The sequence below is a fragment of the Aethalodelphis obliquidens genome, unplaced genomic scaffold (genome assembly GCF_003676395.1).
Source record: "Aethalodelphis obliquidens isolate GAN/ISIS:26980383/991018 unplaced genomic scaffold, ASM367639v1 scaffold52, whole genome shotgun sequence".
In the NCBI taxonomy this organism is placed as follows: Eukaryota; Metazoa; Chordata; class Mammalia; order Artiodactyla; family Delphinidae; genus Aethalodelphis; species Aethalodelphis obliquidens.
This window is the reverse complement of record NW_020837996.1, coordinates 4,910,514-4,936,123: the sequence shown is the minus strand read 5'-3', so window position 1 is coordinate 4,936,123 and position 25,610 is coordinate 4,910,514. Positions and strand designations below refer to the sequence as shown.

At 49.4% G+C, this 25,610-nt stretch overlaps 1 protein-coding gene across 4 annotated transcripts in view; it reads right to left on the bottom strand.

Annotated features, from left to right (window-relative positions):
- The window catches only part of LCP2 (lymphocyte cytosolic protein 2), a 44,888-nt gene extending 24,118 nt beyond the window's left edge, over positions 1–20,770 (bottom strand). For 2 of the 4 annotated variants that reach the window (XM_027084328.1, XM_027084329.1), the window contains exons 1-6: positions 20,521–20,770; positions 16,415–16,477; positions 11,576–11,622; positions 1,924–1,989; positions 1,466–1,497; positions 826–863 (exon numbers count right to left, since the gene is read on the bottom strand). In XM_027084328.1, coding sequence (XP_026940129.1) covers positions 826–863; positions 1,466–1,497; positions 1,924–1,989; positions 11,576–11,622; positions 16,415–16,477; positions 20,521–20,598 — 324 coding nt within the window. In that variant the 5' untranslated portion in view covers positions 20,599–20,770. The remainder of the gene's footprint in view (positions 1–825; positions 864–1,465; positions 1,498–1,923; positions 1,990–11,575; positions 11,623–16,414; positions 16,478–20,520) is intronic. The other 2 variants (XM_027084330.1, XM_027084331.1) reach the window with 1 other exon arrangement.
- Between the last annotated feature and the right edge of the window lie 4,840 nt (positions 20,771–25,610).

Genomic DNA, 25,610 nt, shown 5'->3' with positions numbered 1-25,610 from the left:
GAGGTTTAGTGCCTGCTTCCTAAAGGCACTAGAGGCAGCCGCTTACCGGAAAGACCCCTGGACGGAGGGTGGGCGACCCGGGTCCTTGGCCTGCCTCTAACTAGACATGTGTCTCTACATAAGTCACGTTCTCCAGCGGGCTCAGCTGCTTCATCTGTAAAATGAGCAGACTGGGCTACGAGCCGTGATGGAGTTCTTAGCCTGAGTCTCTGGTTTCAAGCGTGGTGACTACATATGCAGTTTCCTGGGGACAAGGTGTGAAGAATTCATCCGACTCTCAAAGGCGTCATCATGACCCCTCAAATATAAAACCCAGTTGGATCAGCCCATCCCTGAGGTCTTTCCAGGGCTGAGAGTTAATTCTGAACTCCCTTTCCCTCTGGGTCACCGGTGGGCACGTAAGCCTATGAGAAAGGCTACTTTAAATCTACTTTAGCGTAGACCGTGTGGAGGAGGGGTTTGGGGGAGGGCCCTGCTATGGAGGTGTGCACAGTGGATAACGGCGTGGTCAGCACCCCACAGCCCATGGCCGAGTCCAGCCCGCTGTCTGTTGTTTGTCAAGTGAAGGGCTGTTGGCACAAAACCAAGCCCATTGATTCAGGTGTCGTCTACAGCTGCTCTCGTGCTACAAGGGCAGAGGGGAGTAGATGAGGCCAGAGACCCCGTGGATCGCAAAGCCAGAAAGTTACTAGAAGGCTCTGGCTTTCACAGAGCCCTGGGTGGCTCTATCAGGGCCTTGCTCCTTTCAGCATCATGCTGGTTCCTTATGACAAAGGCGCTCTGGAAACAGCTGTAAGGTGGAAGAACGGCCCACCCCATACTCACAAAGGATGACCAGCCTCCGTTGTCTTCTTCATGGCTTTCTGTGGAAGAGGATAACACCAACATCGGTACCAAAAGAAGCCGCAAGAAGGAACGTCAGAGCCGCTCCCCACTCCGGGATCCTTCCCCACCACTGCCCCATGCCAGGCCTTCATGCTACATACCTGGGGGTTAACAATTCTGTATCAGCTCTAGAATTTCTACTTGAGGGGCTCATTCTGCCAGACAGAGGCAGTGGTTCTTAACCTTTCACATGCATAAAAGTCACTTGAGAGTGCTTTAAAATATGCAGATACCCTGGGCCCTATCCCTAGAGCTTCTGATTCAGCAGGACTGAGTGGGACCCAGGAATCTGCATTTTAACAGGATGTGCAATTTAACAACTGAATAATTGCCTTAAAGACTCAGAAGCAGGAGGGCTGGCTCTGCTTAGGTACTCAGTTCAAAGCCCGGCCCGGGTCATTCCATGCACCCCACAGAGTCCCTCACTGTGTCTCTGCAGAGGGTCCCAGCTGAGAAGGGGCCATAGCCAGGTGCCCCGGCACAGTGACATCTCTCCTCCCCTCAATCTGGACCAGCAGACAGAAGAACCAAAGCACCTGTCACCTCCTAAAGCCATTGCTCTCACCCCTGAGACCTTTACCTGTTTCCTCAGGAAACCGCTGGACTTGGGGTCTGTAAAGAAAAAGAGCATTGCATTAATGGCCCTACTGACTTAGGGAGATCTCCCTCTTTCCTCAGTCCAGCCCTGCAAGGGGAGCCCCCGGGGGAGGGTATGTCTCACCACCCAGGACCGCGGTCCCTGTTGCTCTGAAACCAGGGCCAGACTACCCAAAAATTCTGGAAACCACCAAAGCCATGCTGGTGGCACAACTGGGAGCTTGTGACTGTCTGACTCTCTAGGGGAAGTTCCCCTGATGTCCCAGACACAGGGCAGGATGCAGGGCAGAGAGGGGGGGGAACCCCTGGACTGAAGGATCACTGCGGATCAGAAAATGGGGGCCAAACCAGTCCCGTGACTCCCATTTAAAGTTAGACTTGGGTTTGAAAATTCCTTGCATTTCATTAAAGTGACACCAGGCCCTCAGCTGCCCCACTCACTTGCGTGTGAAAATGCTCCTTCTCTCTTCATTCTTGTTGATTTCTTGACTCAACTTACTGAGAATCCTACAAGATAAAGGGACAGGGGAGGTGACAAAACAATCATCTCCCCACTGGCCCAAACTTCCTCCCACGGAGCCCTGAAGTTCCCTGATCTGTGTGACCTCAGGAACCTGGGCCAGTATTGGCCAGCCTCTGTTCCTTTGGCCTCCAGCCAGGCCCCTCCCCGTGGGGCCTCTGCTCCTCGCTTCCTGAAGAGCTTGTCACCTCCATCCCCCTACCAGTCCCTGCTCAGGAAGCTCTCTGCTGGGGCCTCCGTCTAGCTCAGAGCCCCTCTGTGGAGACTGGTCAGCTCACGCCTGGCTCCTCTTCCTCTGAAATCCTGCAGCCTTATGATCTGGACATGACCGCTGCGTATTTTATTGCGTTAGTATTCCCCGGGGCTGAGGTCCCCTGACTCTGGGTTTGGCATCCCTGTAGTGATATCTAACCTCTAAGAATCTTCAAACCATCTCCGAGACCGGGAGGAATCAGCTGCTTGCTGCATAACTCTTGACAAGAGCTCCCATGCGCTTCTTGGGCCTGAAATCTCCTTCCATTCTCTGCTCCCTGACTCTTTTTGGTTGACATCTTTTTTTTTTTTTTTTTTTTTTTTTTTTTATAGCTCTTCTTAACTAATTAAGTCAAGGGCAGTGTCAACAGACCAAAATTATGTAATTTCTAAGTCACATTTAGAATGAAAGAGACCCATTTTTACTTTTATACAAGCAAACAAATAAATCAATAAATGAAATGCTCTTTTAACGGATTCTGGTGGGGAGGTCTGGGACTGACCTTGTCCGCGATAAGGCTCACGTGTCATTATTTTATTGCTTGCTCCACTGCCTGACAGCAAGGTTACTGGCAGCTTAATCCTAATTTCTCAAGCTCTGTCAACAACAATTTCTTTTCCTTCAAAAGGGATTGAAGTTCTGTGAAATGATTTAAAGTTATTTTTAAAAAAAGCTCTCTTAAACCCAAGCAAGAACTAAGAAATAACATCTTTCCATCTTTCTTTAGCAATCTTAGAATGGCAAAAGTTTAATATGAACCAAATTACTATAAACATTCAGGAAATATCCAGGGATGTGAGAGAATTGGAATCTCATGAAACTCAGTCAGTTTTTAACTAACTGAAGATTTTGGAAAAAAAAATATTCATGACATGGATTCTTTTTTTTTTTTTTTTTTTTTTTTTTTTTGCGGTTCGCGGGCCTCTCACCGTTGTGGCCTCTCCTATTGCGGAGCACAGGCTCCGGACGCGCAGGCTCAGCGGCCACGGCTCACGAGCCCAGCCGCTCCGCGGCATGCGGGATCCTCCCGGACCGCGACACGAACCCGTGTCCCCTGCATCGGCAGGCGGACCCTCAACCGCTGCGCCACCAGGGAAGCCCTGACATGGATTCTTATAAACACTTGGTGAAGTGTTCCCGAGCTAGGCCCAGCCTGCAGAGTGGGAGGCTCCCTGAATCACCCACGCCCGGAGGCCACCCTTGGCCAGGACCCTCTTCTTCCTTGGATGTTGTAAACTAGCAAATCCCCAAACCCCAGGACAGGAAGGGCCTTTGTGAGTGGGACGGCACCTCTGGCACACCCTAGCAGTCAGCTCCAGCCTCCCTTCGCACCATTGCTGTGACCAAGGGCGCCCTCATCAGTAAACAGGCTCATGTCCCCTAGAGATCTGGGGCAGCTGGAGGAGCCTCAGAGGTGATCTAGTCCAACATCATGTTACAGACGGCACCACAGAGACCCAGACGGGGGAAGGGACCGGCCTGCACTGCGGGTTAGTGATGAAGGCCACCCTCTCCCCACCACACGCACCAGCCCCGGAAGCCAGGCTCCCTGGTTTCCAGAGCAGCACACTTTCAACACACCACATCCCCTGTCCGTGCCCCTGATGCCAGAAGCCCCCTGGGAGTGAACGAGCCTGCAGCCCTTCTGGAAATGGCCCGGGGTCTACACTGCTTCTGCTGAAGTGACCACCTCAAGGTAACAAGCTTGGCCTAAGACAAAATTGCTCAGTTAGCAGAAGTAGTCTTGGCATCTACCACTTCTTGCTTCCCCCATCATCCCCCAGGCCCCCAGTCCCCCCACTTCTCCTTGCTCCCCGGGACCTGCTGCTCGGAACCCTCCAACTCATTAGAGTGACAGGATAAATGAATTGTTAATAAATCCACTGGGAACTTTAGAGGACAGAGAAGGAGGGAGGGCAGCGTTTAATCCTCCATCATAATGTCCTTGTTGGGATTTCACACTTCACTGGGAGATGCTTGGGGATGGGGCTTCCCAGTGGCCTCCTGATCACACCTCCAGAACGCTTATTCCTGGTTCTTCCGTTTCCTTTAAGCGATGGTTTTGAGAAGCTGGTGGGAGTCCCTCTCCTCCCTCCTCTGACGTGCGGTGTCCCACACCCTGGCCAGGTGCGTCTGTGATGGCCGCAGCACTCATCCCCATTCAGTCACACCTTCATTCAACAGCGCGCACTCAAGGGCTTCTAAGTGCCAGGAGCTCTGCTGGGGCTCAGGGTGCCTCAGTGAACAGAACAGAGATCCCTGCCCTCCAGGAGCTTACTTGCTAGCGGAGAGAGACAGACAATAAACAACGAACATTTAAGGAAGTGAAATTCTAGATGAGAGCTGTGTGTACACACATGCAGCAGAGGTGCGAGCTGGGTGAGGGGGGAAGGAGTGCCTAGGTGGGGTGCGGTTGCAATCGAAAATGAGCAAGCCTCTGGGAGGAGGTGACTTTTCAGCAAGACCTGAACTGGGGGATGCTGGGCAGCACATCCCTGCAGAATGTAGCGGCGGGGGGGGGGGGGGGGGGGGAGGGGGGGGGGGGGGGGGCAGGGGGAGACCCTGAAGGGCTTGCACAGCTGCTTTGATCCTGAAAAGACCTCCTGCTCTCTGCAGCTCCTCTGCTTACTGGTATCTTCAGCAGCCAGGCTGGAAGCTGCTGGGCTCCTAACTGGTGAAGGAAGGAAATGTCAAACCACAGAACACACAGAGGAGCAGCACAGAGCTGAGAGCAAGCAGAGCCAGAGAGGGGCTGGCAGCCCAGCCTGCAGCAAACATGGGCGCCCAGGGCCTCCTGCTTTGGGGGGCCTCGGGGCAACCTTCCCAGCCAGCTGGGACCACTGCTGGGGGTGAGTGCAGAGGGTAGCGGTGCTGGTGGACAGAGCAGCAGGTTGTTGCCACCTCTGTGTGCAAACCTTCAAGGTTGTCCCCGACTCCCACCTCCCCAGAGGACCGAGTGACAGTGAGTGGTCAGAGGTGACTCATTCCCCCTCTTCCCCACAAACCCCAAGCCATACTCAGCACCAGGGGGAAAGGCAGAGGGGGCTGGGCAGCTGGTAGACACAGTTCTCTCTGCTTCATCTGTTGTAGCCCCAGAAGTGGAGCGAAATTTTCCACAGGAAGTCAGGCCATGGCAGGAGACAGAATCCTGCCATGACCTGGGTTGCAGCCCTGTTGCATCCCTTAGCTTGCTGTGTGATGGGGGCCGGTCTTTGACTTCTCAGTTGAAGGCCTCTTCTGGTGATGTTAGAAGGTACGGAGGGTGGGACCGTGGGTCCTTGTTGAGTCTGACTGCAGCACCCTGCCCAAGGGCAGTGTGACCTCAGGCAAGGCATTTGCCCGCCCCCCACCCCTTGGCCTGGATTCCTCTTCATCAGCAAAACAAGAGGGTTGGCCCTACTTAGAGAATCCGTGATCGGCCTGACCATAGAGATTACATGTTACAGACACTGAGCCCACTGGTGACATAACCCATCGGAGCCTCCAGGAGAGATGCCTCGGGGTGCGGGGGGGTGTGGCAGTAACACAAGCACCCTGGTAACATGGGTGATTCCTACCGTCTGCAAAGGTTGTGAAATCACTCCTGTCATTCTGGTATTCTTGGAATTGTTTTTTTCTTTGTTTTTTTTGTTTTGTTTTGTTTTGTTTTGTGGTACACGGGCCTCTGACTGTTGTGGCCTCTCTCGTTGCGGAGCACAGGCTCCGGACGCGCAGGCTCAGCGGCCATGGCTCACGGGCCCAGCCGCTCCGCGGCATGTGGGATCTTCCCGGACCGGGGCACGAACCCGTGTCCCCTGCATCGGCAGGCGGACTCTCAACCACTGCGCCACCAGGGAAGCCCCTGGAATTGTTTTTTAAAAACAAAAAAATGGAGGAAGAGGACAAGGAAAAGGAGATGGAGGAAGAGGAGGGCGAACGAGGTAGGGCAGCGGGAGCAGAATACGGGATCTGGGTCTGTCTTGACGTGGTCCCTGTAGGATTCTCCCAGGAGACCTGGGGCTCCCTTTCAACAGTCCCTATACTTCAGCAGCTGTGGGTAGAGGGTCTTGAAGTGCGTCTTGAAGTCAACTTTGCTGATCACACAGAAGTAAGAAGGAAGCTATGAAAGAAAGACAGGCAGGCAGAAAGGAAGTCAGAGAGGAAGGAGGGAGAGAGGAAGGAAACAGAGCAGATAGAAGCTATCAGAGCCCACAGCACACAGTAAGAGTCGGTATTATTTCGTGAACACTCTATTCTTGTTGCCTGTGTTGTCACATGTACCAGCACTCAACTTAAATGTATTTCTTACCAAAACTTGCATAGCCTGAGCTTTAGATGAGCTTCCCCTGTCTCCCACGAGGCCGGGAGCTCGGGGCGGGGAGGCGGGGAGTTGCTCCCCTGACTCTGTTCAGAGGCACGCTAGTCTCTCCCACGCCCAGAATTGGGCAGAAGTCTGCGTTTGCTCCACGCTGCCCTCTCCGACTCCTCAAAGCCTCTCTGTCCTCTGACACCACCTCTGTGACCCCTGGCCCGCCTCCCAGCCCACATTCTCTGTCCTAAACTTGCGCTCGCTCTGCACGTCACCCTTCTTTAAAGGAACAAAACTCCTCCTTTAAAAGTCAGCCAAAGTGAGAGAGTGGCATGGACATATATACACTACCAAACGTAAAATAGATAGCTAGTGGGAAGCAGCCACATAGCACAGGGAGATCAGCTCGGTGCTTTGTGACCACCTGGAGGGGTGGGATAGGGAGGGTGGGAGGGAGGGAGACGCAAGAGGGAGGGGATATGGGGATATATGTATATGTATAGCTGATTCACTTTATTATAAAGCGGAAGCTAACACACCATTGTAAAGCATTATACTCCAATAAAGATGTTAAAATAAAAAAAAAAGTCAGCCTCCTTGAACCAAGAACCAAACCTTCCAAAGTTCTGTCCTGTCACCTGAGAAGCCAGGGAGACGCCAGGACATGGGTCTCAGGACTCAGGCCTCCGTGTAGAACCAGGCACGTGAGGGGGAAACAAGAATTTAAGGGCACAGCAGGGTCTCCCCACTTCTCAGGCATGTCCTCCGCCTGACAGTTTTACAAGTTTTATTTTAATTGTACTTCACAGTCGTCTGGGTAGTAGCCAAGAAGAATTATCCCCACTTTTACCAACAAGGAAAGCAAGGCGCTGGGGAAGTGTTTGTCAAAGGTCCCATGATGGTTTTTACACGGAGCTGAGCCAGAAGTCAAGTGTCCTGGGTTCGCACCGGGGAAGAGGAGGGGCAGTCGGTGGAGAGGACGCACTTTTCATGCGGGGAGGACTGGGCAGCTGGACGGGGATTAGCCAGTGAATGGGAGCGGGGAGGCGCGTGTGAGAGAGGGACCTTGTCACTGTCTCCATCCTGCTGGGGGCTGGGCACGTTCTTTCATGGGCACAAGAATGTCATGTTCAGCCCTGGGGCCCTCCTCCTTCCTTCCTCCCCCATCATCTGCTGTCTTTCTACCTTAGGTAGGCACTGAGTAGATGAGACAGGAGACTGTCTCTGAGGTTAGGAGAGCGACAGCCTTATCAGAAGACAGACACATGAACAGGCATGCCTGCATTACCTCTCTGATTGGATCTTAGCTTTTCCCAGCCTAACTTCACTATCGGTAAATGGGTACAGTGTGCATTAATGTTATAAACAGAATCATCCAATGCCTATGTGCTGCCACCACCACATTGCTGCCCTCTCCTTATTTTTTAAGTTACACTATATTATTTTAAATATAAAACTTATAGCATTAAAAAACAAAAGCTCCAAATGGTCATCAACAGATTTTATCACGTGTTCTATCGATTTAACCAGAGCACGCTCAGCTATACCATTGGTGTTAGGCTAGGTCCTCTAAAAGGAGGTTAACATTGTTTTATTTTAAAACCCTCCTCCGTTACATTTTCCTTGATGTCTGTGGGAAAAACTATGTCCTGAGAGAGCGACTATATCTTCAGACAGAGAATGCTTCCTGGCCAGAACCTGCCTGCTTACAAAATCTATTTAGTACTGACTTTTTAAGCATCAGGGAAGGAAATTGAGGCATGCAGAGGAGTGTCATCTTGTTTTGGTCTGCTGTACCTAAACACAATTTCTTTTCTATAACCCTTTAGGGCAATGATCCAGGGCAAACGAACCTGTGTACGAGGGAATGGAACAAATAAGTACTGACTACCTCTACTCATCAAGGACAGCGCCAGGCAGCTTATATGTGGGCTGTCTCCTTCATATACACCGTTCCCTGAGAGTTCCTTCTTTCTCATCTATCGATGAGGAAACTGAGGCTCAGTGCGTTGAAGCAGCTTGCCTGAGTCCCACAGCTGGTAGGAGGCAGAGCCCACCTTAGAACCCGGATCTCCCTTGTTCCAAAGCCCATGCCTTTCTATTCTTTCATCCTCCCCAGTTAGCAGGATAAAATAGTTAGTAAACATCTGAAATTGTGCTCATTGGGATTTTGCATAAAATGGTTAGAATAGCTAACACATCTTCAGTACATTTTATTATTTCCCCATTATTTCCTCTAACGTTCCCACTGGCCCTTTGAGATAGGTTCTATTATTGTCCCCATTTTACAGATGAGGAAGCTGAGGCTCAGGGAACTCAGATAACTTGTCCACAGACTCACAGCTAGTGAATGGAAGAATTTAGTCTCAAGTTGTCTGACCTCAGAGCCTGCATTTTACTCACTAAGATCTCCTGTCTGCCTGTTCAGATCTTAAATAATATCCTTTAAAAGAATGAGCCCATGCAGTTCATGTAACCCATTCCTTCATTTTATAGACTTGGAAACTGAGGGTGGTCTAGGACTCATCCCGGGCACAGAGCTCACAGAAGTAGAGATGGAATTGGTATTTATTATACATTTATGCCAGGGACGGTCACTATCAGATTCACCTAATCAGGGCAGCCCAGACCTTCCCCAGATGCCTCCCCCATCACTCCCCACGTTCACCCTTCGTGTTCCATGGGCAGGCCCCATAGCTTGTCTGGGGCACACATTCAAGGACCTCAGAGTGAGATTTTACTGCAGGCCAAGTTGTTTAAATTTTCAAATAACTGAAGAAATATCCCACACCTCTACCTCACCCATGTGAGTGTTTAGAATCGTTCTTCTGCATTAACTAGCAGTTGCTTCTCACGCCACCTCCTTCTCCTGACTCTCAAACATACAGATGTCAGCTGAGCTCAGCCTTAAGGTTAAAAAGCATCTTCCCAGTTAAAAGTGCCTGCCTCGTCTCTTTTCTTCTACTGCTCTGATGAAATCCCCTCCTTCCAGCATCTTCATAGCCACAGCCTAGGAGAAGCTCCCATCTCATAGTGGGATCATGGCTGTCATCTCCTAACTGGGTTCCATGCCTCCACCTGAGCCCTCCTCTGCATCATCTTTACATGCCCCCAGAAGAGTCAAGATGCAGGCTTGACCTAGTGTTCTCCCTGGTGAACTCACCTCACCAACGCTCTCAGACTCCTTAGAACGGCTCAAAGCATCCTTCAGAATTGTGACCCGTCACCGTGGCCTCTTTACTTTTTACTTCCCCGTGTATACGCCACAGCTGCTCTGACCTACTTGCAGTTCCAGCAAAGGCGCTGGTGCCATGCCTTCGCAATACAGTCCCCGTTTCTAGAATGTCCTTTAACCATTTTTCATCGGATCACTCCTAATGCATTTCAAGATCCAAGTTAAGTTCCCTTCTTCCCCAAAGTCTTCCCTAATGCCGTATCTTGATTTTAAAACTCTGTGTGGACCAAACTTAACGTGTCTGCAGGCTGACTCTGGCCCACCAGCCACTATTTCTCACTCCTGTATGTTGAGGTCTCTCCTTTACATGGAGCTATGGTCTTTTTCTAGAGCATCACATTTCTGTAGTTATAGAAATGTGCTATATCTGTACTCTCCAATAGAGTAGTCTCCACTCTATCTGGCTTTGGAGCCCTTGAAATGTGGCTAGTGCCTCTGAGGAACTGAATTTTTAATTTAATTTAGATTTAAATAGCCATTTGTGTCTAGAAAAAACTCTAAAGAAGAACGAGGGCTCTTCAACAATAGTTGCCCCTGGAGATAGGCGGCACCAAAGGCAAATCCTTATTCCTTTCTTTTTTTTTCCCTTTTTTTTCCCTTTCTTTTTCTTCACCCTTCCCGATGAGGGAAACCGGAGAGTCATATTTTCCTTATTTGAGCAGTCTACCTACACATGGGACTTTTCAACCTCCTACTTCATTGACCTACTTCCCTTTTATCATTGTGAGCTCTGAGACTTTTAGAGCGAGAGAAAGGACCTCAGAGGATGTCTAGAGTACAGATCTCAAACTGGTGGCCCCCAGACTAAATGTAATCCAGAGATGTGTTCACTTTGGCATTCACAACATTTGAAGATATTTGAGCAACATTTAAAAATTGAGATACATTGCATAAAACGGATATTTCTTGCTACTTTTGTTAAGTTCGAAGACTGGGCATCACTGGGTCCACATTGACTGGAGTTGAGTAGCTGCGGCTCCCTTTGGATGGAGACTATGATTCCAATTTGCCACAGTCTCCACCACTCCCTGTTGTTCACCAACAATGAGGCTTTGTGCTGATTACCCCTTTTATCATCATAATCGTGCTATTATTTTTCTTACAGTGGAGAAATAGTTCTCCATATCCATGCTTTATTCAAAGGTGGAAAATGATAGGGCTTTGTACTTTTCAACCTGACCCATTTCACCCATTTCTATTAGCTGTCTGGCTCCTATAAGCATTTGCGTGTAGGGCTCCTACTTGAGGGACAGAAAACCCATGGTACAATAGGCACACTGCAACTTCCCGTTTCAGCGCCCATGTCACACCCAAGAAATGGCCCCCCTTTCCTCAGAATTCTTCTCAGCACGATGCCTGGGACAGCCATTCCAAACAGTCAGTACTGACAGACAAAAGGAAGTTCATTGCCATCCTTCATCGGATCCAACTCTCTCATTTTACTGAGGTCCAGAAAACTAAAGCAATGACTGAGTTGGTGATGACACCATGAGGAAATCTCAGATCTTTGATTCTAGTACTATTTTCAAAGGCCAACCCACCCCACTGGGAAGAGAGGAAATGAAAACGTGGTCCAGAGTCAGGCTTATCTTTGGCAAGAGCAGCCAATACACCAGCTGGGCTAGATCTGTTATTTCTTTTTCTCAAGTCATCTTGTAACTTCTCTTCACTAAACCCTGTCCTTGCCTTCACCCTTCCTCCTCACTTTCTTATTTCAAACCAACAGTGATAGATAACTGACTCAGCTCCCCCTGGACTACTCCCCATTCTACCCAAGGAATGAGGGGGTGTACTTACGGCACCCGGAGCTTAGGGAATTTCTGGATGTCATTCTCTGCCAGGTTCTGAAATGAAGACAGCAGTAGGTTACAACCCACAGGAAAGGGTTCTGGGCCTGGTGAGTAGAGTATGGTATGAAACAATAGGGAACAGTGGGGACTGCAGCAAACTGCAGAGTACACCCCACTCACCCATCCAAAGCGGGCAGCTTCTAGATGGTGCATAAAAGCCTGTGGGCCTAGTGTTGCCAGATCTTTTTCAAAGGGAATCCCGAAACCTGGATCTTATATGAAATGTCCTGAGTTCTAAATATTGACAAATAATTTTAACTGAAGCAAACAGCAAACACTATGAGAGCCAAATCTGTGGGACCGCACAGGACTTGTTTTGTGGGCTGAACTTGGCCGTGTCATGACATCTTTCTTAGACTCCAGGGCCCCTCTCAGCAGCCGTATGGAGCAGCTATGAGAAGCCAGCCTGGAGAAGGCATCTGTGCCCTTATAACATCATCACACCCCAACTGCCTCTTTCACCAGGGTTATTAGTAGAATTCTCTAGATGTAAGGATGCAATAAAGAGGCTGGCCAGAAGGAACCAAGAGGAGAAAGGAGAAAGAAACGCGTATTTGTGAAGAACTGACTTTGGGCCTCTCCTTACAGCATCTTGATTAATCCTCACATCAACTCTGTGATGTAGAAACTACCGGCATCGTTCCCATTTTAGTGAGAAAGCTGTGGCCCGGGGATGTAAGGGGATTCCAGGTTGTAGGTGATGGAGGTGGCACTGGGACCCTGCTCTATGGCATCCAATGTCTATTTTCTTCCTGCAAGCTTCACTTTTATCATGTCCAAGCCCTTTGAGGGTCCCATTGACCTGTGCTGGGGGCAGGTGGTGAGAGAAGAAGGCACCTGAAAGGGAGGAGGAAGAAAAGAGGGTGGGCACGCTCTCCATAGAACCAATGCCGAGGCAAGGAAGGGGCCTCCTTAACGTTCTAATTGAGGTCAGAATCCCAGTGGTTAGAGTGGGAGCTCTGGAGTCAGACAGGCTGGTTTGGAATCTTGGTTCCTTCACTTAGCAGCTGTCTGACTTGAGACAGACGCTTAGTCTCTCTAAGCCTCAGTTTCCTTATCTGTATAATGGGAAGCGTAACAATATTAATAGCCCCGTTTCAGGGGTTGTGAGGATTGAATGAGATGACGTATGTCCTGTGCTTGGCTCAGTGCCTGACATACCTTTTGTGAGTGATAAATGGAGGTTAGGTGAGTAATTTCTGTCCCGGTGGAGGGAGAAGCTGGGGTCTGGCTGGCTCTTGGATGTTAGTGTCTTTGCTTCTACTTCCGCTCTGGGCTGGGAGCTGCCTGGCAGGTTGTTGGCTGCCTTCTGAGATGAGCTGGGCAAGCTTCCTTTTAAGCACAGGGGCTGGGGCATCTTAGCAATACGCTTATGGCCTCATCTGCTCCACTTCTTAGGGGCAGTGTCTGACCCTGCAGCAGGGCTGGGGAGGGAGTTTGACAAGAGTTCTGAGACAATCAGGTTTTTGGTCAAAATTCTTAACTTCTTTTATTTATTTTTGCATCACTGAGCTATGGCATCCCTTCCCTCCAGAGTCACCTCCTCAGGGAGGATACCAAGACTCTTGTTCAGAGTGTGGCATGATGAGTGGAGGGCTTCCTGGGAGTTGCCAGAGGGATGAATGCTGAGAACTGGGCAGTTTCTGTTCTGCTGAGTCAAGGACATAAGCTGAGGGGATTTCAGGAAGCATGTGAAGGAGAAGGTGAGCATGTGAGCACGGCTGGAGACATAGAGGCAGAGGATATTAGGAAAGAGAAAGGCCTTTAGCAAAGTCTGGAAACTCTGGGTTACTTGTACAATGACTTGGAGTTAGACTTGTGGCTTCGCAGTACACTTATACGCTGAGTGTGTCCTCAAGAGAGACACGGGAGAAAGGAAAGCTGAGAATTGGACCCCACCTGGAGAGGCAATGTGGCAGGGGCTGCTGCTTGCCTACCCAATATCCACTCTCTTTCTCCCTTACTGATGGGACCCGGATTTTGTTCAGGGCAGTAAATGTGCCCATTCAAAATATTTAACACCCTAGACTCCCTTGCATATGGTCAAGGTCACGGGACTCCGTTGCAGCCAGTGAGATATAACCTGAAGTCTAACTGGATAAAGCTTTTGGGAAAGTCTCCCTGGAAATAAGGGGGAATGCATTCCCCATGCACTTCTGCATTTTTTATTCTTTGCCCTTCCCCCCTTCCTCCTGCCTGGAATGCAGATGTGATGCCTGGAGATGGAGTAGCCATCTTGTAACCATTAGGACAGAAGCCACCAACGGTTTCCATTGGCTGGGTGGGGCCTGAGTTCTTGATGACTTCCTTTAGCGGCTCACCAGCCTCGAGTGCGTAACTCTATATTTCTTATCACTTGAGAAAGATAGGCCCCTATTTGGTTAAGCCACTGTGGTTCAGTTTCTGTTTCATGCAGCCGCACACCTTTCTAACTGACACAGCTTCCAAGCACATGGCCTCCTCTTCTTCAAGCTTCTGGAAGTGCAGCACCCCTATTCCCTCACCAGACTTCTCAATGGAAAACGAAATGGCAGCAAAACAGATTCAAAGGGCCTGCTAGATCCTACACTGAAGAAAGGAGGAAGGAACGAAGGACGGAAGGAAGGGGGGGAGGGAGGGAGGAGGGGAGGGAGGGAAGGAGGGAATCAAAGAAAGAAAGAGGAAGGGAGGGATAGAGGGATACAGACTGGGGTCTTCCACTTCTGCTTCGAATAGCAGAATGGTCCTGGATATTATAAAGCTGGAAAGGGTGAGATACAACCTGAAGTCTAACATCTCATATAGATGAGATATTACAGCTCAGATCAGAGCCCAAGTTGTACCCAGAGCACCTGGGGCGGAGAGTGGTCTCAGCAGAAGCTGCCGGATCAGGTCTGGGTTCTGCTGCCCGCTCTCCTGGCTCCTCGAGCCCCTCTTTCCACTTCTTCCTGTTTGCACAGTGATTAGAGCATGCAGCGTATTCTCTGAGGGCCTGATAGGTCCCAGATATTGGGGCAGAGGAGGCAAAGCTCCTGTCCTAACAGGTCTAAAGCTCACAAGGGGAGCATTGGGGGGACTCCCAGAGCTGGGAGGGACTGTCACCCGCTACCACCCAGTCCAATGTGCTCTGTTAACAGAGGAGGGAGCAAGGAGAAGCTCAAGAGGGCAAGTGCTTATTCAAGGTGACCCAGGGCATCAGGACCACAACTGGGACCATCTTCAAGAAAGATGTCTTACTCTCTTTCGACTCAGCCCTGAGAAGTCTCTGTTCTCAGTGCTAAAGGCATCAGAAGGAAATACTCAGATTGAGCAGTAATTAGCAAAAAGAAGACAATAAAACTACCAGAACTCTATTGGCCCAAAGCTCAGTATAAAGAAATAGCATTGTTAAAAACTTATGCATGGTTAGATTAAATTAAATGTGTGCTTTAGTCCAATTACTAGGTGTGTGACTTAGAATAAGTCACATCACACCTCTGTACATGTTTCTTCAGTGGCACCTGAGGTGGTTGGAGCCTTCCTGAAGATAACTTCCAGCTATAAAACAAGCTTCCGGAAGGCAGAAAACACACCTTAATCATCTCTATATTCCCAGCACACGGCATGGTCTGGTATGTAAAAGGAGTTCAGGAACATGCTTGTCCAGTGAATGACTGAATGGTTTAGGTGGGACAGTGAATAAACATGTCTTACGTGGCACATGAAAACGAAACTCAGACCAAAAGGGGCACAGGTTTGGTCTTGGCATGAGACTTAAGAACTGACCAGAAAGGAACATATGACTATGGGTGGTAGTGAGCTCACTATCACTGAAGGAATTCAAGAAGCTCTTGGTGGCAGAGATGCAATACAGGAAATGGATGGGTGTGCTGGGTGGAAAACTAGAACATGCCCCCTCTCTGGCCCCTTCCAACCCTGAAGTCTCATGGTTCAGTTCCCTCACTGCTGCTGACTAGGTCTTACAAGGAAACACAGCTTAACTTGCCCCCCGACTCCAAATCCAATTTGGGAACATCTACCCCATGAGACCTTTGAAGTCTTTTTCCTACTTCTTTTTTAAATGATGAAGGAACATGACCAGAAGGGATAGATTGGTGCAGCCAGGGTCTCTCTTACCCATTGGCAAAGGTGTCATTTTAGGGGAAATGCTCAGACCACCGCCCCAGCCACTACCCAGTGCCTCTAACTCCACCAATTAGAGCTGCAGCCCTTTCTATGTAATGGCTTAGTCCTCAATAACAGCTGCATCTTAGTCTTACGCTTGAAGCTTTTTGCAATATAATGGAGTGGAGAAAGCCATACCCCATGTGTGTTTAATTGGCACAAAACCAACTATGTGAATTTAGTAGAGAAAGAGGGACATATTGAAATAAGGAGGGTGATTCTATCCTTTATTCTAGTCAGTGAGTATGTACCCCAGAGTGAGAAATAGAGAAAGAGAATCTTCTATTCTCCCATACGATCATTTTCCCCCTTGGCCTTCTCAAAGTATGAGTGGTATTTGAATAGATTTTCAAGAGGCGTGTGTGTGTTAACTATAATTGGATTCCTCCTTATACCTTGACTTTAGAATGTACCTTGGTATGGGTGAAAAATCTGGGAGGTATCCTAAATAGGAAGGATCCTGAGAGGTGATGAGAGAGACGTTCATACAAAACTGAAGAAGGCCACGGGCTGTGTGGCGATCCTGAAGACAGGCATTGCCCCTGGGCATCCCCAGGGACAGGGTAGCCCAGTTGGCCCTGCAGCCATTGATTAAAGTACAGGACAGCTTTGCTCTCAATGGGTCAGACTAGCCAGCGCTCACCAAAAACCGCAGCCCGTCGATGTGATATTTCTTCACAGCCTTTTCACAGTCCCTGTAGTTCAGCTGAAAAAGAGGAGGGGAGGTGCTGTCAGTGCGGGCAGTTCGTGCCATTGGTTCCCATCCCTTGCCTGCCCTAGAAGCTTAGCAATTTGTGGTACTTGTGGCTAGCCAGGTCCCCCACTACCCTCCCCTGTCTAACAGAGGGGCCCCATCCCTACCTCAGCCCTGCTTTCACTAACTAACCCCTTGGGACTCCCTGAAATGGAGAAATTGCCTGTCTAAGGCCTTGGGGCCAACCCCTAAGGGTTGGGGTACAGAAAGAGCGCCTTCAGAGCTTCAAAGGGATGGCCATACGCTCCTCTAGCAAGCAGAAAAGAGCTGAAAGAAGAAAATAAATAGCATCTCTCATCTCGCTACCCAAAGACAACCTCGGTGAAAACGGCGATGTCTTTCCTTCAGTGGTTTTTCCTAAGCATCTTTCTAAACATAATCGAGGTTATCATTCGTATTCAATCTGGTTATCTTGACTTTTCCTCCTGAAACATATAGGCACTGCTTCATGTTATTACAAACTGATTTTGAACATTATTTGAGTTTGCTCCCTATTGCTGAACATTTAAGTTGTTTCCCAAACTGCTGTTCCAATAATGATAATAGAAACTTCTAGCACTTGCTATATGGCAGGCACTGTTCTAAGTATTTAAACCAATTTTAAGTCATTTAAGCCTTATGTTTTTCAAATGGAGAGTCAAAGGCACAAAGAGTCAAGTAACTCGTATAAGGTTCCATGGGTAGGCAGGTGATAGAGGTGACAACCAGGCTGCAGAGCCAGGAATGTTCTCCTTTTAGTTAATAACAGTAAAACTTACATACAGTAAGTGAACAGATTTAAGTGCAGCTTAACATACCAGATCAAAAAACATCAGGGATATTCTTTAACATACAGCTTTTTCTTCTATGTTATGTAGTTGAAGTTAGATTCTCAAAATAGAATTATAGAATCAACAGGAATGATCAGTTTTAGGGCCTGGTTGCTTTCCTAGAGTCACATCAGTGGACAATTGAAGCAGGTGTCTGTTTCACCTCACCCTCAACAACATAAGCATTTCTATTTGAAATATCTCTAAATTTGATGTTTCTAGATAGAGTATTTAAGGTAAAATATTTGTCCTTGAGAATTCTAGCTTCTCCTCTCAAGTATGGGTCTCACGGTCTGTGGCAGCCTTCTTTTGGGGCAAACTTCAAATCATGACCTTTTCTTATGGCCAAAAAATCTAAAGAGTGAGAGCAATTGTTGTAACCTCGTGGCCTGACAGGGTAGGAGGAATATTAGAAAGCTCGGAAAAAGCGATTTAGCAGTCATATAGAAAGCAAGCAGTCTCTGCAGGGCCCCAAACACCCCTTTTATGCATAAGCCGTGCGGTGACATGGTTCTTGGAATTTTCGACTGCCTTTAATTCATCATTTTAACTGTCCTCATCATCAGCTGAATCTCTGATTTTGCAGAGTGCTGACTTGGACTCTAGATAGACAGACAGTCCTGCAGACTGGGGCCTGCCTGGGAGTTTGATTCTGAGCCAGTAACGCCTAGGCTGGAGGGTGAGACTCTGTTGTTTTAGCATACGCTTAGACGATTCTTAGGAGTGCCCAGCTTTGGTTGGTGCTGGTCTAGAGCAGGTACCTGGTGTTGCAGATGGGACCACTGAGGCCCAGAGAGGGGAAGGGACTGGCCTAAGGTCACACAGTGAGTTGGGGGCACAGCTAGGATTAGAATTTATGGCTCTGAGCCAGAGTCTTCTCCACTGCATGGCCCAGGGATGCCTTCCTGCCAAGTCAAAAAGAATTGGAGGAGTTAAAGAAATAGAAAACATGACTTCAGTCCTCAGGGTCTTACGTTCCAGACAGAGGATGAGCTGCACGTATTTGAGACAGTAAGACACAAAGGCCCACTGCTCTGCATGGAGTCCCCAGATAGGGTCCAGCGAATAGAGCAGGAGAAAGGGAAGACTGAACATGAATTGGTCCCCTGTCTCTGCTGGAGGCCTCACACACATATTTCCTTTATTTCTCCCAACAATCCCATGAGGTTAGTCACTGTTACTATCTCTGGTTTACTGACGAGGAAGCCGAGGCACAGAGGTGAAGTAAAAAAAAGGAGGGTCACCAAGCTAGCAGGTGGCAGAGCCAGGATTCAAACCGAGGTGTGTCTGACTCCAGAGCTGGCCGGGGAAGTGTCTCCAAGGAGGACCTGGCCCCAGTGCTTCATTAGAAATTACACCTGCTAACAGGACTTTTGCTGGCCAAGATCCGTCCCCAAATGACTCCGCGGTCAGTCCTCTGCGTTTTCCCTCTGGGGGAATTGAGATGTTCACGTTTGACAGATGTCTACCTGGGTCTGTGGGTTCCTGGATCACAGGTGCCCCTCAGTCTCCTCGTTCCTGCCTTCAGTCCCTTCATGCTGGGAGGGGAAAGCTGTCCAGATTCTGTGGACTTGACCTGGAGTCTGGACTCTCCAAGAAGAACATTCTCCCTTCCTCCAACTCAGGCAGAGAGCCGTCCTCCTGAATCATCCCTGACCTATAGTCCAGCTCTCTCTACTAAGGGGAACTTTACCTTTGGATTCTGCAGCTGCTGTACTATCTGTGTAATTGTCCTTCCCACATTGGAGATGGGGCCTATCTGTGCCTCTCAGCCCATCCTCAGGTATGCCTTGTTAATTCTCAATTCTTTTCTCCTTTCTTTATTGAGGTAATATGCCGCTTTATAGCATCTTAGCAAATTTCACTTGTGGCCCTAATTTATTTGGTCTACATTTAAGAAAAGTATTTAGAAAACTCTTTCAAAAGTCAGTTACCTCAGTGATCTTTGCACCCACCGTACTGAAAGCTAAGTTTATGATGACCTTTTCATAAGGGAAAAATAACAGAAAGGAGATGCACAAAAAGCAGAAAGTAACAAGATCTGTGGACTGTGCCTCTATCGTGCCATACCCAATTCAACATTTTCACATTTTTCTTAGGGAAGAACAGTTGTGACAGGAAATACCTTGGTACCATATGGACCCCAAATTAGACGATGTGTCCCTGGGAGCCTACTCCATCCCAGGAACAACAAGAAGTTGACTTAGATAACCTCTAAGGACTTGACCTAAAATCTTATGCTTGTGATAATCTGAAGTAACAACTGAATCTGATGCCAGCCTCCAGAGGTGGGAGTGTTAGAATCTCAATTGTCCCTCACGAGACATCGTATCCCTCGGACAGGGATAGAGGGTCCCTGAGTCACGTGACTTGGGATCTGCCCAAGCAGACATGTGACCTGTGGTCCCACCAGCAGATGACCAAACACAGGGATCCTTGAGCACCTTCAAGGCTGGGAGCCAGGACAGCAACACTCAGCTCTGCCACAGCTTGGCCCCTGACCCTTCCTGGCCAACCTTCTCCTCTTCAGGGGCCTTAGTTTCCCCAGCTATAGTCTGAGGCTCATGTCAGTTTCCTAGCCTGCCTCATAAGACCCTCATAAAGCTCCAGTGACACTCTGTCCAGGTAAAGGTTTCAACAGCCCTCTTTCAAGGTCATGAGCAATGACTTGCCCTGACGCCATCTCCAGCATCATTCATCACAGCCTCCAACCTTTCCTTTCTTCTCTCCTACCCCAGGACTCCATATCTCCCCTTTCTAACAAGTAGCCTTGATCTCACTAGTTGTTACAGCAGTTCTGAGTCTCAGAGCAAGGCCTTTGGAACCAGACAGGTGTGACTAGAATCCCACCTCTGTCACATGCAGTCCCTGGGGCTTTGGACCAGTTAGCCTCCTTGAGCTTATGTTGCAGCTGAGCTGGGAGGACAGCAGTCTTGGAGAGGGTTAGATGGGACTGTGCCTGAAGAGCACAAACTCGAGCCCTGGCACACAGTAGATATTTGTCCCTCTGAGGGCCTCCCATCTCCCCAAAATGCATTGCCGGGGTACTCAGTGGTGCTCACTCAACTGGCGAGGTTGCATGGAGTTGGAAGTTCCACTGCTATCTTTCACGCCTCTCATGTTCTGCCCAGACTCCATCTTCAAGCCTCTGCCCAGCCCTACCACCCCCAAAACATCAAGGCTCACCTTCTTGAAATAGTCTGCAAGGGTGTCAGGGTCCCAGGCCAGGACCTCAGAGCGAAAGGGCACATTCCTGAGTGCCATGGTTGCTCTCCCGGGACGAAGCTCACAAACTGAGCATGGGTGTTGCACCCATGGACAGAGAACCCCAAATCCAGAGTGTGGAGGCGTCTTTGGCTCTTCCAACTCCCAGGTACCCTCTGGAAAAGCTCTGCTGGAGCCGATGTCCTTTCTGCTATAGCCAGATCCCAGAAAGCAACGGCTTCCTCTGAGAACATATATGGTCTCTTCTCAGAAAACGACTCAGCAAGTTTCCTTTACCACTTCCTCTACTGGGCTCTAAATAAGTAAACAAGGAAGCCCAGCTCTGGGGGCTTGAGAGGCAGAGAGAGCTACAGGCTGGTAATTCCCCACTGGCCCCATCTACCCCCGCCCAGTGGGAGGGGCGATGAAGAGAACTTAGACTCCAGTGGGAGTCCAAGTATGTTTCCATTAAAATCCCTGGCAACCATATGTCTAAACCACATTCCTTCTTGGCTGGGTCTTTGCAGATTAAAATCTAATTTGACGGTTGACCTAAAATATAGACAATCTCCCACATCAGTGAAGGGGAAGGAGCGTGACCTTTTAATGCTTTCCAACCACCCCTCAGTTTCTCTCAAATGGATAAACTTGAGCTTCTTTCGCTGCTTGCTTATAGTTATTACAAACTCTGTGAGCCAGTGAGCTGGGCACCCAGGACTGAGAAAGGGGATCCACTGGGCAGGGCCGGGCTTAATTTCTGCTATGACTCTTTCCATGCTGGGCAACCTCAGGCAAGGGCTGAAACTCTAGGAAACTCAGTTTCATATCTGAAATACAGGAACAGAAGGATTGCTTCATATGTACATAAAACTTAGATGCATTTAACTAGACAAACTTAAGGGGAAAAAGTTAAAAGAAAAAAATACCGATTGCTGTCGATGCTGCCATATATTCTAGTCACTATCGTTCCCACCGTATATGCTACTTACTATTTATGCCTCCACATATTCTATCTAAAGAGCATATCCCTGGAGACAGGAGATGGGAATCTGGGTTCTCTCAGTTGGTTTCTTAGACCCTGTGCGCTTCCTATATCTGAGCATCTCCTTGACTGGGGGTGAGTCCAGTGTCAAAAGCAAACCTATTTGTACAACTTCACAGCCTCCAAACACAAGTTCACCACTCATTTAGTGCTGCAGGCACAGGCACACACAGATGACCGTCTGTCCCGACGCTTAAAGAAAGAACAGAGCTCTGTTGCACTTACCGAGTGATGTTAGGTTGGCCCCTGAGGTGATGCCTTCCTGAAGCTTCTTCAAGGATAGCTCTGGCCGTGCAGTTTCCATCTTACGCACAATCTAAGGACCCTCACTGTAATGTACCAGCCTCGCAAGGTCGTTGTGTAAATGAGATCTGCACGTTGTCCCAGGCCAAGCGCCTTTATGGAAGTGGTTCATGAACCTGAGCTGATGTCATCCTCACCTCAGAGGGTGCCAGGGGCATCGGCTGAGGCAGCCTAGGCCGAGCACTCCTCACAGGGCTGGTACCTAAGAGCTCTCAGCGACGGACTGTGCTCTAGAAAGCACGGCCTGCTGTTCAAAACTCCGCCGCTGGTGGGAGAGGTCACTTCACTTTTCAAATTCCCAGAAGAGAAGCAAATGATAAAAAACCATTTGAAAAGACAGGAAGAGAGAGGATTCGCCTCCAAGTAGGGCAATCAAAGAAAATATCATGGAATTAGCTGGGATTTAAGCAGGACCTTGGAAGATGTAGCCAAGGGAGGGCATTCTGAACCTGTGTGTGATATATGGTGTGTGTGTGTGTGTGTGTGTTAGGTTCTACTTCATGAGCAAAAAACCACACCACACCTGTGGAAAGGAACATTCAAGATCATCCTTAGAAGGAGAAGCAATTTCTTTCAATGATGTTCACCCACACTCACAAGAATGCAAATCTAGGGGCTTCCCTGGTGGCGCAGTGGTTGAGAATCTGCCTGCCGATGCAGGGGACACGGGTTCGAGCCCTGGTCTGGGAGGATCCCACATGCCGCGGAGCAACTAGGCCCGTGAGCCACAACTACTGAGCCTGCGCGTCTGGAGCCTGTGCTCCGTGACAAGAGAGGCCACGATAGTGAGAGGTCCGCGCACCGCGATGAAGGGTGGTCCCTGCTCACCACAATTAGAGAAAGCCCTCGCACAGAAACGAAGACCCAACACAGCAAAAATAATAAATTAACACAGCAAAAATAATAAATTAATTAATAAAACGCACTCCAAATTTCATACATAATAAAAACTGCTATAAAAAAAAGAATGCAAATCTATAGAAAAGCAAAAGTTGGAATTAAGGTATAGCTAAACATGAGGCTCTTTTGGAAGAATCATCCAATAAATGTGGCCAAGATAGACAATCTGTAGAGCCCATTTGGAAGAGAGACACAGCAGTTAAGAAACCTGGATGACAGTGATGATGGCTCTAAGAATCATCACGAATCAATGTGTGGGATCCTTCACGTGTGCCAAGGGGTGGGCTAAGGACTCTCCACTAATTGGCATCTCATTGTTGGCACTATTATCTCTCCTACTTTTCAGAAGAGAAAACTGAGGCTCAGAGAGGTGAAGCTCCTTGCCCCCCTTGCACCCAGCAATTAGGTCGTGCGGCCAGGTCTTGTCTGGAACTCTGAGTCTAGAGCCCCTGTCCTTCACCTCTCTGCCACCTCGGGGCTCTGAGATGTTATGTAAATTGCACAAGGCGGAGCAGGGGTTCAAAACCAGCTCTGTCTCCAGCCTGTGTAATTTCCTCTCTATCAGTCTGTCTTCCACAAAGAGCAGGTGAGTCTGGCAACTAGGAGCAGTTAAGAAGAGGATGCAGCACTTTCCGCAGGGCAGGACTTTGATGCGTGCACCCTCCCCACAGGGTCGTGGGCCCCTTCCCCAGAAAGGGCAGCTGAGCCGGGAGACCAGGTGGCACAAGGGGAAGGGGCTCGCTTCAGCTTGGAACCTTTACGTTTCCCCAGTCCTCGGTAATTTCCCAACACTCACGAGTTTCACGTCTCCAGTCTCCAGCTAGAGGGTTCCAGAAATTCCAGGGGCAGGGCTAATTGACCCCCAAGAGAGGCTCAGGACACCAGAGTGACCCTCGACAGGCTGGCTCACTTGGTCCAGCCTCAGTCTCCACACCTGTAAAATGGGCGGTCATGAGAGCAGCCTCGGGGAACGGCCCACAGCAGAGGGTATGCCATGGCGAGGAAGGCTGGGGCCAACTCACAACGATCCTCCAAAGAGCATCGGTCTTGGCTTCAAGCACGAAGCAGAGCGGAGAGTGGGGAGCAGGTAAGGCACAGTGATGCAGAGCCATGGCCTCGGGGGCAGATACCCTCTCCCATCTCTGTCTCCCCCAGGCAGGTGGGGAAACCAAGAACTCATGAAGAAGCAAATTAGAAGGTTTAGTGGAGGTCTTCTCAGGCTTTGTAATCTCTGCAGGTTAGGAAGGGGGCAGTCTGTGCACAGTAAGAACAATGTCGTATCAGTACGCGGGGACAGGGGCTCATGGCGTAGAGAATCTTAAATGTGCTTCCCACAGAGCCTGTGGATATGAGAGCAAATCTTGCAGGGAGTAACAGGTCAGACTTTTAGATCTTAGAGACAAAGAATGGATATGGGAACAGCACACTGCACCCCAGAGCTGGGGGGAGGATCCCCCAATATCCCCCCTGCCACACCCTATACCGTCCAGACTTGAAGCTCTCTCTTTTCCCTGCTAACCCGCAAAAGAATTAGATGAGGAGATAACTGCTCTTCTTCACAGCTAATCGTAGAGGTGAGAAAAATATGCAATTTATTAGAAGAGTCTTGTGGGTGGCAGCCTCTGGGGGAATGGGAAGGAGTTGTCACTTAGAGACCAGGAGAGAATGGCAATACTTTGGAGGAGAGAATGTGTTGACCTTCTTAGGAGAGGTACCTACAAAGCTAGAAGGTGGAAGGGAGGATGTGCTTATTTGGATGTGATTTGGACAGAGGGTGTTGTCTGGGGGAGAGAGACAAAGGTGGTGGCATGTGGCTCAGAGAAGGTGGCATCTAGGGACACCGCAAACCATGGAGAGAATGTCCTCATGTGGGTTCACTCCAGTCTCACCTCCACCAAATTTATATCACCTGAGGCCGAGAAGAATCTCTACTGGAACTTCCCGTAGGGCCTCTGTGGGTTTGTCTATAGTGGGGACCAGAGCTGCAGCTGTCACCTTCGCAGGAAGGGAACTATTTTCCCCTCCACTCTCAGAGGCTGGCAGTAGAAGCACCATCTGTGTGGAATCCTTCTGGGTGACCAAGGGCTCCACCGACACAGGAGGGTCCAGCCAGGAGAGCCAGGAAGGGGCCCTGACCGTTGGGCTGAGCGGGGACAGCTCCATGCACCTGGCAGCCATACACTAAGACAGAATTTGGGGACCCTGCCTGGGAGTGCGTGTGTCAGGAAGGACTGGTCTGCCACACAGCCATCCCAGATGTGCAGGGGTCGTCCTCACCATCACTTCTGGAGGCTGGGGGAGGGGGGGAGGGACAGGGGGCGGGGCTTAGGCAAGCCCCGGGCAACCCTTCTCCAGACCTCACTGCACTCTGTGTCCTGAGAGCCACTCCAGTCTGGACACGGTCCCCAACCCCACACACACGCAGCCTGGGATATGCAGGAGGAAAGCATGAACCAGCTGCTGCATGTGAGACAACGAAGAGCAATATTTTCCACTTCCTCAGACCTGACAACTTCATTCGTTTCAAAAATATATATATAATTTTTTCATCCTCTCTCTGTGTCTCTCTTTCTCTGCCGTTTGGGCTGAGGTGCGTCAGAAGTTCGAAGGTGGGTGGGAGGAACTGCTTATTTGGACTTCCTGTCAAGCCTCTCTTCCTTGTCTGCCCTATTTTTCACTCGGGCAGCCTATCCCCAGATAGCTCTGCTGCGAAGAGACACTCCCCAGGTGCCCGCAAGGGTGAGTGGGTTGTGGGCAGGGGACCAGAGGGGGGAAGACAAGCTTCTCTGCTTGATAGAGGAGAAAAAACCTTGCCCCCTCCCCCTCC